The sequence below is a fragment of the Varroa jacobsoni genome, unplaced genomic scaffold (genome assembly GCF_002532875.2).
Source record: "Varroa jacobsoni isolate VJ856 unplaced genomic scaffold, vjacob_1.0 scaffold_1376, whole genome shotgun sequence".
NCBI classification, from domain to species: Eukaryota; Metazoa; Arthropoda; class Arachnida; order Mesostigmata; family Varroidae; genus Varroa; species Varroa jacobsoni.
In genome coordinates, this window is record NW_019214278.1 from 599,340 (window position 1) to 617,529 (window position 18,190).

Sequence of the window (18,190 nt, forward strand, 5' to 3'; positions counted from 1 at the left end):
AAACGAGAGGGAAGTATGGAGTGGTCTGAATTTGAGGCAGGTCACTGACAGGCGTCTGATGGCGGTTTCAGACGAACAGACTCGGGAGCTTTCTGGTGACGTTGCCTTCAAATTATTTTGCCAAAGATATTAGAGGCAGTTTTGTTGAAGGCAATAGACAAGCCGATGAGATCTAAGTGCGATGCAAATATGAAGTAACCACTATTACCATCAGAGATCCATCACGAAGTCTGTTCACTTCAAAACCTGTGCTGTTTAATTGTACGAAGGAATAAAAAAGCATCGGACCTATCAGAGGTATTCATATCTAGTTAGGAATTCGTGGAAGCTGTTACATATTTGCGCGAGAGTTACAAGACGAGAGTTCCGATACGGTTCTTCTTAGGAACCTTCGAACATACTAGGAAATTTAACATAGGGGTAAGCGCCGGTCACGCAACGGTAACATGTTGATACTCTACTGTCAAGGAATACAATCTGCTGCGTTTGGTCGTTTGAGCATGCTAGCAATGGTATAAATGGGCTAGTTTATTGGGATGATGCTCGTAAGTTCGACGGACATAAAGCAGGAATTTATTACAAAAATCCTTTAAAATAAACTATTTGTCTATAAGGCATAATCTATTCATTCAGTAAACACCATCAACCTATTATGTAATATAATCATTGATATGCCTATTTGTACATGTGGCATTTACCTTGTCCCCTTACTTTACCAAAACAACCTGGCTGCACTATGGTCCCGCGTGACGCGAGACCTTTACGCATCTCGGGGGGTGGCAACTTTTAGCCTACAACATCCGCATGTCGCATCTGACGGTACGACGACGTCTGTAGTATTCTATAGAGAATATAGTTTCAACGTTAATTATTGCATGTCGGATTATGCATGTCGATGACTAATGCATTTGCATGAATATTATCCGTATATGATATGTTCCCATTAAGCAGATGAGTCTAATTAGAACTGCGGTTGAACAAAACGAAAACGAATCTCACAAAAACAGGCTGACTCATCAAAATAGGCGAGTGGCTTGGTAGATGGAAACAGTCGCAACCGCCAGATATAATACAATGAATCCTATCTGGCTTAGGACCGCTTTTTCGAGCTAGGTCTCATCCTGACGAACAGACGTGCGGAGAAGCAATTAGATGGCAGAATGAACATTGTCACGGAAAAGACACGACCTTGCCAACGAAAAATTGGTTTCCGCTTGTTGCTAGGTTGCCCCTCCCCCCCCCCCCCCCCCCCCCCGGCGTTACCCGACGAAGACAACCGTGCTAGTAGTTGTAGAGAATTAGTTTGGCACTGTCGTTTCTTTGAGTCCTATTGGGTTGGGGTCAAGCGCAGAAAGGAGAGGGAAATGGTCGTTCCCTTTATTCTACTCTACTACAGGACCTTATTACTTGACGACAGACATACCGTACTTACAGTTCGCAAGTACGACATGTCTATCGTCATTAACTGGGATCGCACAACTGGAATAGCCTATTAGCGTTTGGAGATTTCATGTAACTTATAGAGGATTGTGTTAAAATAAAGGTGATCTTGTTGAACGGGCTATTCTGGTATTAAGTCTCGCAACCAAGATATGAGCTCGAAAAGTTTTTCGAGAACCTTCTTCCTTATTCTATTCAACAGGAACCAAGTGTTCACCTTATATTAGCTTGCAAATGCTTGCATGCTTCATAACTTTCTTTTCATAAGGTTTTTAGTCATATTTCAAAGAAATGCTTGTTTGAGAGAGACAGCTAACCGTGAAAAGTACGTTAATGTAATACACAGTTTATACTAAAAGACCCATTGTTTTAACCACATTAGCAGCGAAGGTAGCTCGAAACTATAGGCCGTCTTATGTTCTCTTGCCGTCTCTTTTTATCCATGTATAACGTTAGTTTCTTATGGTATGGTGCGAGTTGTATGAGCTTCACACGAGATATGGCACACTGACTGTGCGTACGAAGATCGGTATTCAAGTGCTACCAAAAGCTACCAAAAAAAAAAGGAAAGCTACCAAATAACTGAACGTAACGACTGGATATAAGTTTTGTTGGTTTTGGAGCACTGACACAAAATTGCACGAATGGGGCAAGGCAAGTTTGGACCTATGGACGAACCCATTTTCCAGTAATCGACCAGGGACAGACCATGACTTTACTATGGATTTGGATGAGAAGGACGAATAAAGTTGTATTGATTGGAAAAGCTGGAAGATGGCATCGCAACGTTACGATTACCTCATTTACGCCTAAATCGAGATAAATTTTGTCTAGTCATAGAATGTTTACCGGCGGCTGTCGTTCAATAGTCATGAGTATTTTTGCTTGTGTTTATACACATAGAGCATAAGCTTGAATTTTCGCAATTTATACTTTACAGGTATATGTAAATGTGAAGAAAGGACCTGCAAAGTTGAAAAAATTCTGGTGCTGTCGTTTTAGGCAGCCGCTAAATATTGTTCCCCAAATGTTAAACGCTAAAATCGTGATCGACCTATTCTACAACTACAAGTTCCCTTGCACTGCGGATTTCGCTTTTGTAGTATGATACTGATTTTTTTTCTTTCACACGAGACATGCCCATAACGTCGATAGTCTGGAGAACCGATGAAATCAGGTAAAATCCTGCATTTATCCGAAGCACTGAGGTACGTTAATCTCATTTAGGGAATCATGATAAAACCTAACTGATTTTTTAATTACACTGTATTAAACATGTGATCTAAACGTAGACGCTAATTATACGGAGAGTATATCTCATTTTATGGTTTTCTATAACTTGGATGGTCTTCGAAAATTGCAAGCCACGTGATCCGCTATTATATGGTTGAAGCCGGCCGGTCTTTTGAGCATCGTATCGTTGTATAACAATGTTCTCAGCAACAAAAAAATTGGCCAAAAAATAGACCGACGATGGTGTTTCTTGTACACGTTTAAGAAACACGATAACGATTAGAATCGTCATAGCGTATCTGAAACTTTCGATTGGAGGCGTAAGCATTTCGTAACACATATAGCCTATGTGGATCTGTTTTGGTCGATATAGCTTCTTAGAAGCCACTGTAACAACCTAGAAACAGTTATCAAAATGTATTTGTAATAAAAAAAAAAAGTACACATTCGTATTTCCTGTTGCGACTAGAGATACGCATGTTGGAAGCAAGATGAAATATCATCCCACTGTGTTGCTTGCTAACAGCGCCTTGATCGGTGCCGACTCTGTAAAAAAAAAATTGTGTTTTACACCAGAAAAAACCTGTTCAAAACGCGACTCGTAACGTTAATAATTTATTAGACCGATCGTTTAGTTGCTGGACTTCAGGCTGATCAAGCGTTTTGCGGAAGTATTCTGGATAAAGTAAAATACCACGATCTAATCTCTCACCAGCTATAGTAATAGTCGATGTTACTATTTCCAACTTTCATACCGCTGCATAAACGAAGCGTTATTGCTACTCCATCGTGTAAACGGTGCGTTTTCTACGTACGAATATATGAGCGATTGAATATTCGTATTTACCCTCAGGGTAATTAGTACGTGCATAGTAATGGCAGGTAAAGCAAACGACGAACGAACGATCGAAGAGTTACATAATTATTGTCAAGGGAGATTAAGAAGGCAGATTTTCTCGGAACGAGATATCACCCTGTTCTTTCGGAGTTTATGTCCATCCAGAATTAAACTACCTGATGTTGCTAGATAGCCTGTAAACGTAATAATTATAGACTATTTAGTAAGTGACAGTAATCACAAGGCATGTACGGTGATTCTGTATTGAAATAAACGCCCCCACAAGTTAGCTCCGGTACCCGTTACTCCGTTTTAGGGTCCTTTCACATCGCCTACAGTACGACCGCCCCGACAAGGCTCATTGATGAAGGCCACCGTATATTTAGTTCCTTGTTACGTTATCTATGTCGTACTGTATCATAGGTGTAGAAACACTACGAATGGTACAAGCGTCTAAAGAAACCCAAACTTCTGTTACCTTATCGCGCTTCACAGATGTTTTCGTTTGAGCAGATCATTGTAAATACTGAATGTGTTTTTGTGAATTAGCATTGAATCGGGCTGGGAGCTCGCACGAAGGTATGCGAGAATCCCGTAATGTTCATCGACAAGGAGTGAGCGAGTTTGAATGTACTCCCGTTGAAGTGAGTCGAGAGAAGAGAAATGGTGAAGAATGGAACCTGGTTATAATGCGGAAAGCAAATGATGGTGCCAAAGTGAAAATGACGTACAAAGAAATTGCTGATGTTGGTAAAGGGACTTTCGGAACTGTGAGAAAGATGATTACTTTTGAAGGCTCAACATTTGCTCTCAAGTGTCTCGAGCATGACCCAAGGTGCCACATAGATAGACACCTAGAATGTACGTTTCCTAGACATTCGTACAAATTCGTTTAGAAGAGATTCAAGTCATTTGATTACGGTATTTCATGATAAACAACAAATCAACGACGTTTACTCCTCTTACCTAGCGTATTTGTGATTTCTATTTAGAATATGCCGAAACGATTAGGTCAACCGTACCATGTTATACTAAGTATTTGATAATTTACCGCACTTATAAATATCTACTAACATGTTACTGTTTTGGAAGCAAGGTCAAAAATTCAAATAAAATGGATATAACATTATAAATTATGATTGAATAAATAGCCAACCAGTTTCGTGATAAAGATTTTTATATAAAAGACGATTTATTTATAAACATTTATAAAGACCCGTGCTCACGTCTTCTGGTTGCATGAGTAAAGGTCTCCACATTGCAATCCATATTTCAGATACAAAAACCGGGAAATCTCCATTATGAAAGAATTGGACCACTGCAATTGCTGTCGTCTATTTTACTACTTTTCAGAACAAATAGACGAAGGAACCGCTGACCTGCGCATTAACCTCGTCATGGAATTCATGTCTGACAATTTAGCAGCACTTTTATATAAGTACCGACGAACAGGGGATGAAATCCATCCCTTCATGATTCAGCTCTACCTCTACCAGTTGTTGCGCGGCACCGCGTATATGCATTCGAAGAAAATAGCCCACAGGTATTTTGTTGTTTCTAGGAGGAAAACTTTATTAGTAGTGGGAGAAAATTGAGTAGAGTATCAAAGTGTAACCATTGTAGGGCATAATAAGCCTGTACTCCATATAGGCGACAACCCATTCAGGAACTGTGTATGCGCCCCTTCATTTTTTCAGAGACATTAAACCGCAAAACATTCTCATTGAGACATCGACGTCGTTGTTGAAGCTGTGCGACTTCGGTTCAGCAAAAATGCTGAATGAGGGTGAACCGAACGTCGCGTACATCTGTTCCCGCTTCTATCGAGCGCCTGAATTAATCTTGGGTAACACAAACTACGACGTGTCAGTGGATACTTGGGCGGTGGGCTGTGTATTCGCTGAACTGTACCTTCTCAAGCCACTATTTCTTGGCGACTCGAGCATAGATCAGCTAACTGAAATCATCCGCGTACTCGGGACGCCGACAGCAGAACAAATGGATAAACTTCATCCAAGATTTCCTAAAATGCTGAAGAAACGCGAACCGATGTCGTTAAGTAAAGTTCTAAAGGTGGGCTATACGTCTAGTTGTTGACGGTGATCCTCATAAGACATTTTAGGTAGCCCCAGTAACTACACACTGCCTGCATCGACGTACCTAGTCTACATGAGTAATAAATAATTTAAAAGCGGGCTTTTTTACTGTTGCATGGACGGACGTTTACTCAGAACAAACCAACGCCGAAAGCGATACACCTGCTAACGAAAATGATACAGTACACGCCCGACTGCCGCATTCGTTGCTGGGAGGCATTAGCCGAGCCACTGTTTGATGACCTTCGGCGTGTGGGAGCGAGGCAGCCAGATGGGCGACCGCTACCCAACCTCTTTGACTTTACGCCTAGGGAACTTGAACAGAATCCTGTACTGAATCAGCTGCTCGTCCCAGCTGAGTCTGGAGCCGAGATTCAGGTAATTAAGAAAAATGTTTTTGTTAGATTCATTTCGTAACATAACAAGAGTTTACTTAACACGGGACTAGAGACACTTGTCGCGAAACAGCTGGAAACAAGCAAGATAACCTCCTAGAAATCACACTCATTATATTGTGAGCTTACTTGACATGAAGCAAGTTCCTTCTTTGTGGTAAGTTGTTGGCCTTTTGGATTCCATTCTATATGGATGAGCGCCAACACTACTGCACTAAATGTAGCGCAATAATATGCAGCAATTTCAATTTTCCTTATTGGCAGCATTCGAAGAAAAAAAAAAGTCGAAAGGATAAGCGAGAGAAGCCTAGCGGTATGGTGGGATGAATGCGAATGAAGGCGTCGTCAATCGAACTGGGTTAGCAATCACGAAAAGTCACGTCCCGTATACGCTGGGTGTCCTTCCATTCCAAGGAGATTGACGTCATGGTCAGTGGTACGAACTAATCGCAAGACAGTCCTTTAGCAAAGACGGTATTTTAAAAAAGAAGATAATCATAATAACAGAGTAATTGGCGGTAGAGTGAATTTTTGAAATTAGTGCCAAATTGATAAAAGTAGAAAGAACAATTTACGTGGACGGTGGGCAAACAGTTTCGCATGGTAAGCGTGTCAAGGCTACGTTGAGAGAATAGCTGCAATAAAATGACGTTGAGTACGTTGCTTTCGAGTGTTTTTTTCCTATTCGTGCCGTTTGATACAGGAACTGTTTTCAAACGCATCCCGTAACTAAGTCTACTGAAAAGTTTCTTTTACGCAATAACTACACTGCGTTACTCAAATATGCGTTCAGATAATAACTGCTACTATCAGCTACTTTTCTTTATACAAACGTTTAAAGTTTAATGAAACGGGGTGATTCATTGACAATTTCAATGTTCACCAACTGATGCTCCGCACGTTACCTAGAAGCGTTTCGAATTAAGGTCAAGTACTCAGAAAAAAAATGGAAGGAGTTCTCGAAAAAAAATATCTGTATTGTTGAGTGTTTATTTTTTTTCGAAACATATATATATATATATAAGTAAAAAATAAAAATATATATATCTATAAATTAAAAAAAAATTAACTTTTCAAACAAAAAAAGTATCTCAAATGAGCCGTGCGACTCGACTCATTCTTTATCGTGTATCCAAAGAAAGGTTAATCTGTCGCGACTATATAGAGACGCGGTCTATTTCAGCTACGTTTTTTATATATATTTTTTACATTTGTGTGGATCCTGTGTGTGTGGGACAGCAGCAGCAAGCGAACTTCCTAACCTTTGTACGTAAAGTACGTAAGGTACGTAAGCGGTTACTTATAAATGAAGCACGTTTCGGTAGCGAAGTTCGCATTTTTGGGAAACAGAACGACATTCTGGCCAGGGAAACACTTCTGAGTAGCTTCCGCGTAAATTTCCTTCGCACCTGAAATACCTCTCACCCTCTTACTATTGCCACGTTTTGCTCTGTTTATTTTCCAAATGGATCTCTCATGCTCAACTGTGGAGCCAGCCAGTAGACGCACCGTCATTCATAAACAAAGATGCACACCAAGTTATCGGAAGTGAGGGCTCGAATGGCTTTCTCCATGCTTTCCTTTTTCCATGGTGTGACACTGTTTCATGGCTATACGGAAGAGACCCCTCTTAGCTTGGGTTGAATTCGCGTAATTTACAAACCGGAATCACCTGCAGATCTTCCAATAAATTGAGGTAGTATTCCCTCTGGATTGGACTCTCCTTTTATGCATGGCTATATTCCCGTAAGTGCAAACCGTTTTAGCTTTACAAAAATGTGACTTATAAATAAATGGGTTAATAGGATCATAAACGTTCGACCTTTACTGGCTAAAATAGGCACTATTTCACCATCAACGAATTATTGTTGTTGTTAGCTACCAGCAAATCGTTGTCAAATTCTATGGAAAACGTCCTGTATCTTAATTTTCTCTATTCCATTTCTTGAACGTTTGCTGAATTGAGCCGTGTTCATTAGCAAGAAAAGGTTTGCGAGAAAACGAATAGTAACAACAGCAAGCGTATGTATTATCAGTATAAATTCAACAGACAGATTTTTCCACTGGTTTTTGGAATGTGCCCTTCCCCTCTCTGCAAACTGAACTCAAACTCAAACAAAAAAAAATGTGCCTGAAGTTGTCAAGTACAATGTTTTTTCTGCCCTGCGATCTGAAGTTACGTGACGCAATATATTTGCCATGTAACTAAGAGAAGGCTCCGGCAGGTATGAGGACAACGTATCAAACAAGATGTGCTCCGCAATAAACACGCACCAAACTGAGTACATTGAATTAACTGGAAGCTTTATATATAACTTCCAGCATTACTGAAGCAAATTCTATTTGTTCGATCTCATTAGATTTAAAATATTTTTGTGAAACGCCGAAAAAAAGTTATGCAGTAACTATCAAGTTGGTCTCCAGAAATATCTCTAAGTTATGCTCGATGCGACTGCTAACACAATCAAGCGACGTGAGACCAAAGGGCTATATCTTTGAAGCAAAATAGCGAATAAGACGGACAACGTTTCCGAATTTCGCTATCTCTGTTCGGTCTTAACTGGAACAACTAATGACTTGAGTAACGTAAATGGTAACGTGCATCTATATGTACATCTAGGGGGCCCGCAGAATTACGTTGTTCGTTCTTATCTACTTACGCATTTCTGTTTAGCTTGTAGGGTTAGTATTCATCACTACTGCATCACTACGCATCGCCTTTTAATAAGACCATTCTTACTTGAAACGATACATCATCACGAAAGCGGTATTATCTTTATGTAGGTCTAGTTTTGTAAACAAATTATTAGCGGCATAAAATAAATTTGATTCTTAAGCGGCTAAGTTTAATATTCAAAATTTCAGTCGTTTTTACTCTAAGAGGTTTTCGCAACATCACTCGTTACTTAGAGTATCTGTATGAGCACATTTCTTAGTAGCAAGATGGCGTGTTTCTTTAGTTCTCTAACAGTTTGGCGGGTAATGTATTCGCGTTCTAATCCTAGAAACATGTGGAGATCTAGGTTCTCGAACTCGAGTTCGAACTCGCGCATAGACACACTTCGTCTCGTGCTGGAAGCCGGACATCTTACGGTATACCTAAAGGCGGTATCAAGGCGAGGCATAGCGCACAATATTGTAAACTCGGACCCACACCGACATTATAATCCTCTTTCAGACAAAATTATCAGTTGATATCTTCTCGCATATGCAAACAGTTACTTTGCCTTAGTGTTATAATTAACACTGTGGCCCTATCATTAGCCAACCAAACAGGTCACGTAGGTACCATAGCGTACCAAAACACCTTATGAAATTATGCGGCACTCAGAAGCTGAGATCCTTTTTCATCCGTGCATTGGCGTAAAAAAGATCAAGTCGCTCTTTAGAGCCCTATACTTTGGAAAGGAGAAGAGCTAAGCTCCTTTTAACGTCCAATATGATGCTTTAATCCGTAGTCGTTAAACATAGTAGTTAAAACATTTAAGGAAATTGACGACTTCATTTCTAACGTCAAACGAAGGTATCGACTAGGAGTCATATTTATATGCGTTCCGCATAACGATGTTTTAGCGAGGGCTTAGATTGCTTATTTTTAAGACAATTTTTTGTTTCAACTACCCCATCCTCTTACAAATAGTGTACGGAAAACATGACCACTAAGGCCAGAAAATGAGAATGATTTCGAAATGGTTTGCATGCTAAAGATACCTCCCTCTAAAGGCTTACTTAGCCGAAAAAAGAACTCTTCCTTAAGAATTTCTTTTCCGTCTATATTATAGCGGTCATTAATTCATATCAGGTCTCTCAAATTTTTCTATTTCCAGGAGATTCGAAGTCAATCGGGCGTTCTATAAAATGTGCTATCACAATATCCAGATTGTACAGTTTAAACAATCTGACTGAAAACTCAATTACAAAATTATAGACCATACAAATATTTCATATTCTTCTTGAAGAGGGAAGATTCATGTTACCGAAGAAAGCATTAGGTCGACTGCATGCAGTATCGAGGAGAGCAGATGACATCCCACGCCGAAAATTAAGCACGCGGAAGTTTATACGACGCAACTGTGTAAACTGGTTGAAGTTCCATGGGTCGTTTTTCCCTCACCGAGTGCGATGTTGTACATTATAGTTCTCTATAACTATCCAACCGCCCGTCTTAATAGCCTAATCTACTAGTGAATACACAAAAGTCTTCATGCCAAGCTCCTCACCCCACCAACTAAAATACCGTGATAAGCAAGCACACAAAGATTTTAAAATCTCTACTTGAATGCGTTTTCAAGTTGGAGTAGCGTAGCATCGACGCTTTCCATCCTCAACATTGGTGCTCTTAGTAGCTAAAACATGTGGTAAATACTTTTCAAAAAATTCCATATTACCCTAAAAGCTGGCTGCGGTGATCGAAAAAACACCGCTACTCTCGTGGCCCACAACGCTTTACCAATATATGTCGAACTAAACATATGCGACCTCAATTAAACCACAAACTCCAGAAAACACGTATATTGGCGATGATACAAAGCTAAAGAAGTGGATTCTTCCGTTAATAACGTTATTCCATGTTAGAGTGTATCGTTTATGTGTGTTTCACCTATCGTAGTCAGTTGAATGTTCCTTAGTAGACCTGTGGTAAAAGGGTAACCTGTAGACTAACGTGTCCAATAAAGACAGGTGTTGGCTTCCTGCCAAAGTTTTGAGTACAGTGAAATCTATTGCAACGGATTTTTTAAGTGTCTTCTTTCCCGCTATCTAGCTGTACTCAATCCAGATAACTTCTTCACTATGCGTCTTCTTTTCTAAGAAAGGGCTTCTTCCTTCGCTCAGCTGCCCTCTTCACCATATTAATATAAATTCAACCTTTTTTAAATTACCCTTTTCATTGTCTAAATTTCTCTCAGCGCCTCTTTCCGCAATTACCTTCCACGCCGTAGGATGAGCGCGCGTTATTTTTAAAATTTGGCCTCTGGAATTTCAGCTCGCGAAGACCTGCCGTTGTTATCTAGCGTCGCGGCTGGTACAGCGCCGATTCAAAATGTCGTCAACACCATTTAGCACTGGTCCGCGTCGGAAGCGGCCATCCACGGAGCAAACGACAACGGCTACTAGCATCACACAATGGATAGCTAACGCTTTCATCCCTGTGTTGCTAAAACGTAACGCTATGTCGTAAGTAGCAGCTTGTTGCTTTTTTCCGACATATTTTTAACGCTAGGGGGCGGTGGAGGCGGCAGCAATAAAAGGAGCAGCTGTTTTGTCCAATGGTCCACCTACAACTAGGAATAGCGAATCGTAAAGTGTTCGCTACGAAAACTACGAAACGAAATTCATACGTTTAGTTAATTCATTCGATTTTATGCTCCCGTCATCGCTTTAGTACTCCACCGTCCGACAATATAGACGTTAGGCTTGCGATCGAAGCAGCGTAATTTTTAAAAATATTATAGATCGCAGAGACTATCGGTGGCTGTATAAAAAGAATGTACACAATTAAAGGTAGTATACGAAGAGATACATCATCAGTTTCGATCACTCAAAAACTATAAACCTCTAAAAATTTAAATTTCTTGTGGTATATTCTGGTTTCTGATTAACGACTAAGACAATATTTGGTCTAATATCGTGATCATGGACGACTCGTCTTCATCGAATCGGCTGATCGTCACTACATAGCGTTAGAGTTGTAGAATATTGAGCACTATTGAATAAAGCCGAGCTATATATTGAGTTCCTCGCTTGTTTGAATAGGTTCCGATAATAATATATTTGGAAATGTTTTAAAAAAGAAAAAACAAGCCATATATACGGACCAACACGCTCCAAGCGATGAAACGCGTCTACTAGAATGACGCACATTTGCATCGACTGTTAAGTTTTTACCCGACTTAGGTAGTGTTTTTCCGGGTGCTTGGTCAGATCCAACTTAGCACATTGTGTTCTTGCATTAGGTGGTCTAATACATGTCTTTTCATGACACAAATCCGCATCGGTGTGTAAATGCTGTTCGGGTAAAAGGGTAAAACCATTGGTTATCTATTGGATACATGGCAGACTTCAGGAGATGCCTATGCGCGATGATCGTCCTGAGTAATAATGTCGTCGTGATTATTGCTACCCTCGGCTGCAGTGAAGTCAGTTATGGCACGAATTCGTTACGCGAGTGTTGACGGAAATTGACAGACGAAGAAAAATCGTTAAAATATTTTGTTGAAACAACCCTCACTCTATAAGAAGTGGTCCAATGCATAACTGTCAAAATAAGTTGATAGGAAAAATTTTCGCTTTTCTGCCATCGTGCTAGGTGCATAAAAACTGTACATAGTCGGTATGTATTGTTGAGCCTTTGTAGGACATCGAATGACTTCCAATAGGCACGATTCAATTCTCTAGGAAGTAACATGTTTAGGCTCCCTAACTGAGCCTTAATATTCTTCGGCGAGAAATATTTAATTTTCAATGCGACATCTTTGTAATGGTTTGAAAAGTCCGACCTGCCTTAACACAGGACCTGATATTCTTGAAGAACTTTTTGTCGCACTCACCGATATGCGTGTGCTGGTCATTTCCTACCAACTTGTACAAACGACGAAAGAACGCAGCGCAATAGAAGCACAATCTCGCTTCGAAAGTTTGCTGGTGGTAGGGTTGACATAAAGCGGTCAAGTGTGGTCAAGAACCTCTTTAAGCCGAGCTGGTAAAGGTAGATACGAATTTCGGCTAAAGCGTTTGACATCGTCCATAGCAATAAGTTGTTGCTTGCTGTCGCTGTATGTTCCGTCAGGTGACATGCGTCCGTCATTGTTCATATGGCAATTACTAGGCCTTTCAATTTCGCATGAGGGATCGTGCCCAAAACGCAATGATTGAGATAACAGTGTTGAAAACGTATATTCTAATAATCTGCAGCAAGATAAGTAATGCTTGCCACTGCTGCTGTTGCTCGTCCAGCATTTTTTTTTTGTACTAGTAGTTCCTTAATAAACTTCCTTGATAAAATCACGACGACACGGAAAATCTGCGCGAGAGGGGGCGTTATAGTTTATGAATAATCAAACAGTACAGCTTCAAAATTAATCTCTGTAAATTCAAAGAAGTATAACTTAAAGTAATTATACTTTTGCCGACAGCTGGTACATATTCATCAAAGTATAATTTTTCATTACTGTGAATTGTAATTCGAAAAGTGAATTACCACCTTTAACTTTTCCAGTTGTAATTACGGCTTTGGCAAGGAGACGTTTGAACTAGCTTCGTAACTGGTAGCGACGCGTCATCTGTATTTACCACAAGCAAAAGGAAAAAAAAAAGAAGAGAGTGCGAAGAGTATAGCTTTCCGGCAATATATCGTACGACACAGTTATTAACAATGCAAGACCGATTTCGCATCTCCCAATGGCCAATGGCAAATTCACTGTCGGTTCCGTTAACAGTAACAGATCGCATAGCGGTTTCATCAGTTCCTGGTTGTTGTTATTATTGTTGCGTTCGTATCTCGCCTCCAGCAGTTGTGCTACTAGGCGTAACGCTATCGTTGCTGCTCCTGCTGTGATTATCTACGTCTTTTTTTTTCAGTATATTTCTTTTTCTCCAGTATAACTTTCGCCAGCGGCAGTAGCAGTCTGCTATGTCGGGTCGTTTCATCGTCTTTCCATTTTCATACATGAGCTTGCGCGCACACAATTCGACGCTGTGCTCATCCTCTACTTAAACGGTTGAGTTCAGCACCGTTATTATCACACACACATGCGTAAATATTGTGGATTTTAGTAACAGCGGCGGCGCTGAAGGCGATGGCAAAGAACTTCAACAGTACCTCACCGCGAAGCCTTGACTAACTCCGAATATTTGGAAATAGTCAATGGCATACGTAGAGCTTATATGCCTCGCTTCGCAAACCTCATGTAAAAAACAGTCTAGTCGCAGTCCAGAGCATTGCTGCTATCAAAGGTAAAGACAAACAAGTCATTTTACCATCGGCAATAGGCAGTAATGATAACGCAGTTAAAAGTGATACCCGAAATCCCCATGACGAGGCCCGGAAAATCTGTCGACGGCGCTAACTTTGAGGAAAGCGAAATGTCGTTCCCAGTTCCTCTTACTACGAACGTGAAGAAGACGGAAGCAAACTGTACGTCGTGCTCTCAGCACCTCGCAACTTCTGCTTGAGGTGTCTTCAATTCGATAACCAGTACAAATGTTGAGCTCTCCTGAACAGTTGCCGGAGGCAGCAGTAAGGGCAAAAACATCCTTCACCGTGGCCAACCGTAAAATCAGGAGGAACTTTTTCAACTTGGTGAAATTGACAAATACAATGCAGAATCTTTAATTACTGCCAAACTGCCTGGAGTACAGGCCACACAGTAACGCTAATGCCAAGGAAGCGTTTGTGTGATCTTTGTCGCGACATAAGTCCGCTTACTTTGAAAATCGTAGCCAAAATTATTTACGATGTATTTATTATCAACTTCCGTAGCTGCAAGCTACACAATGTATATACACTGCAACAGAGCGGACTAAATAATGCAAGTTGGATAATATTATTTTTATTACCAGTACTTTATCGAAGGTGTAAGTTCTGATATTGACGAAAACCTTCTGCTGCTCTGATCGCTAGTTGCTCTTGGCGTAGTAAACTGAAAGGAAGTGTTTACAACAGCTTTGTAATGTTCCTATATCACATTAGAAGGACATGATGCCATTGAGAGACTGCTGCCGTGGCCACTGAACATCAATCAGTAACGTGAAGAAGGAAACGACGAGGCTACCGCCGACGAAGCATTGACAAAGTGAGCTCGAGACGCTCACCAACAACAACGATGCGTGCGAGCAAAGCACTCGACCCTTTACAGCGGCGACGGAACAACAAAAACCTTCTCCTTATTAAGCGTTCTCGATCGCTTTGTTTCTGTACTGTCCACTGATAAAATTGTAATTGTTTGAACAGAGTAAGCGAAGTTGGGAGAGCTGTTGTAATACCAAAATGAATTTGGCCTACTGCTGGCAAATTATTAAGTCATCGAGTAGACGATGACGACCAACAAACACAAAAGCTGTTCTCCCCAGCCGAAATCCGTCGTTAAGCTAAGACCTCGATGATGAATTGACGAGTATACGATTCACTGTATAAAAAATCATCGTTGAAAGTTGAAAAAGTCTAAATGGGCGATCGTTATAAAAACGCAACGGTTGTATTTGCGGTGTTAAAAGATTTCAGTGCTTAGGCGCTGTTAGTGCTTAAACGAATTTCAAAAAAACTTTAATTGTAAAAAACGCAGACAGTTAAGGACGATTCGCTACGTTGTGAAACTTAACGAATTGAATCTACCAACACGTGCTATTTTCCTTTGGCGTTACTTATCAACTATTATTCATACTAATACTGCATTTGTTTTTTGCTATATAGGACCCACGATGCCGCAGCCGTCCGTAGTGAAGGCGATCAGTGGCGTCCGAAACAGGATACGGTACAAATGTCATATGACGCAGCCACGATGAACATCGACCCCGACCACAATTGGAAGTCCCCTAACCTTCATCAACATTTTACGAAGCTGCATTTGGCTATGTTAAACAGATATGAGCCATTCTTTATGGAACAGGCTCTAAAGTACCTCCAGGAAAAAACTTGACGACGGCTAGGAAGGCGACTGCCTCGCTGTTCCCAGGTCGACAAACAAAAATGCAGCAAGGTCGCTAGTGAACGCAGAATGGTGGAAATTACACGGCAGCGTCGTGAGGTGCACGAGCAATCTATATTTTCGGATATAGTCGAACACGATTCCGACTGTGTTCTGTTTCAAACTTCATCGTCGTATGTTAGAGTTCATGAAAGGAATTTTTAAGGAAGAATGAAAACCAGAAGTGAATATGTTTATTGAATAAAAAAATAACCGCAACAACAAAAGCATTACACGCTTATTAATTATATAGCTGGCTATGCGGGATAGATAAAGAATCTTGTCATTACATATTAAACAGCTTCTCCGCAGCGATGGCAAAACTCTGAACACTGTAATTCCAGAACTTAAGCATTCAAAACAATGCGCGACCCACGGCAGGCGAGAGGGTACTTGGAAAAGGTCTCTCGCGTTGCGAGAGGGAAGGGCAGTTTGGAGATGGAGAGAGCTCTGCCCGAGGAGAGAAAAGTCCAGCAGGAAAGGGAATGGAAATGTTACCTGCGAAGGGTAGCTGGGAAAGCGGGATACACGTCCGTTTCACTAAACCTTACTATAAAAACGAGACGTTTAAAAAAATTTAGGTGTTTTTGATGGAAAACGATGTTTTATTTAAGCTAAATCACACAACGCAGGCACACTGCATTTTATGTTTCCTGTAAATCGTTTCAAAGCGGGTAATTGAGTGTCGTGTTTTTCTAGGTTTCTTTCACTCCTAACATACAGATTCTATTCTCAAGCAGATTCCGTGTTCCTGTCTCCCTGAAGTCTTAAATTGCTTTAACCAACCTACGGTTTATTTATTACCATCGGTGTAGTTTATTTCGCATTCATAGAAGGCCAGTTACAAAATGTTTCGCTGTAAAATGCACGGATAGAAATGTCCTACTATCGGACAAACCACAAAAGAAATGTATATCTTCAAGTAACGGGGTCACATTTATACGCAGGTTTCCTGAAAGAAATGTATCCGCTAAAATTTGTCAGGAGATGTACTTCCTGATCTGCACGGACTTAAATGCAGTCAACAAAAAGACTCAATAAATTTTTCACGTATTCTTGAACTTATTATTGTGGACTGCGTTATTCAAATATAGTTTTATTAACGACCTCATCGGAACTGATCCAAATATTTACTACAAGGTTTATTTCAAAGCATTCTCGACGTTCGTTACGCAGACTGCATCTCATCAGGACCTAAGCACATCTAGGAGATTCATTGCATTACCGCGTTCCGACGACACAAGCTAGGAAGACGCGATAATCGCAATCAATATTACATCTGGAGTAAATTATAAGGTCCACGTTTTGTAGCTGTCAAAGCTTACTCGTCCAACCTCAAAAATACTCTCCTTCAATCTCAAGTCGAAGCAGAGATCCTAATAACCTTTTACGCTTAGACATTTTTTTCCTAAATGGCAAATCCTTTCCAAAGCAAAAAGAAATATCATTCTCGTTACGATAGAGTTGTTTCTGGCTGTGACGAGGTCCTGTTTGTACCTAGATACATTTGTACTGTCCTAATAGAAGGCTGATCCACTGATCAGACATCATATGATGTAAATAAACACTGGCTCCGCTTTATTTATATTTAGTGTAATTGGGCTATCTGAATGGTAGCATAAAATAGACTCGTCTATCGAACATGAAACTACACTGATACAGAACGTGTGTCTCAATTAATTCTATATTTTTAGTATACCGAAGGTGAAGGGACGATTTACATTTTGGAATAGTTTTGACACCTACGTGTGCGAAACTGCCATTGTATCAGTCAGTTCAGGTAGACAAGAAGAGTCATTTTTTGGATCTATTTACGCCGAAAATTTTGTATTTGTGAGAGATAAAACAACGATAAAACTCGAGATTAGACAGAAGTTCGTATGTGTGTAAAAGATTGGTAAGTACGCTCGGTTTAAATGGTCGCAGTATACATTTCCGAGATTTGTTTTCGTCCCTAATATCTGTGTATGTAATCTTGCAGCTGATTGGTAATCTAGCTCTTCATTTCTTATATTTTCTGCCAGATGCGGCAGAGACAGGTGAAACCAATGAAAGGGTGGATAATGCTATAAGCGTCTCTTCGGCCCCCCTCCAGCCTGCCTAGTGTGTCCCCCTTCCCCCAGCACGCAGTGCATGTTAAGAGATTCTGCATGTCAATTTTTTATGCCATACCGATCACTTCTCTTGATCCGGTTATGTCTATGCATATGTATCTCTTTGTGGTCATCGTATCAAATATACACGAGCGACTATTTCGTTATAAAATGTGTCTATTTACAAACATCCCCTCATATATAGAGTGGATATGCGCATTTGATTCTATAGTAACTCTATTTGCCGTCCTTGGCAGTTTAGGAAGATTGATGCATTGCAAAATTGATTTCCCAAACGCTTCTGATATATGTCTATGGATTACTCCCTGCCCGTTCGTTTATGGATCGTGCGACTTTCGTGTGATATATATAGGGTAAGGCAAAATCTTGTGGCAGTTTTAAGATCTAATTC

General features: G+C 40.4%; 2 protein-coding genes across 2 annotated transcripts in view; both read left to right on the plus strand.

Annotated features, from left to right (window-relative positions):
• LOC147752271 (uncharacterized) overlaps positions 1-15,934 on the plus strand; it is a 33,922-nt gene extending 17,988 nt beyond the window's left edge. Inside the window, exons 2-3 of the mRNA XM_086972038.1 lie at positions 10,987-11,177; positions 15,412-15,934. Coding sequence (XP_086828164.1) covers positions 11,044-11,177; positions 15,412-15,637 — 360 coding nt within the window. The 5' untranslated portion in view covers positions 10,987-11,043 and the 3' untranslated portion in view covers positions 15,638-15,934. The remainder of the gene's footprint in view (positions 1-10,986; positions 11,178-15,411) is intronic.
• Positions 3,416-6,497, plus strand: LOC111269296 (glycogen synthase kinase-3 beta). Its single transcript, XM_022848760.2, has 6 exons — positions 3,416-3,471; positions 4,061-4,346; positions 4,788-5,054; positions 5,209-5,584; positions 5,743-5,985; positions 6,267-6,497. Exons 2-6 carry the CDS (start codon positions 4,093-4,095, stop codon positions 6,327-6,329), a joined length of 1,203 nt encoding a protein of 400 aa, XP_022704495.1. The 5' UTR covers positions 3,416-3,471; positions 4,061-4,092; the 3' UTR covers positions 6,330-6,497.
• Positions 15,935-18,190: the final 2,256 nt, after the last annotated feature.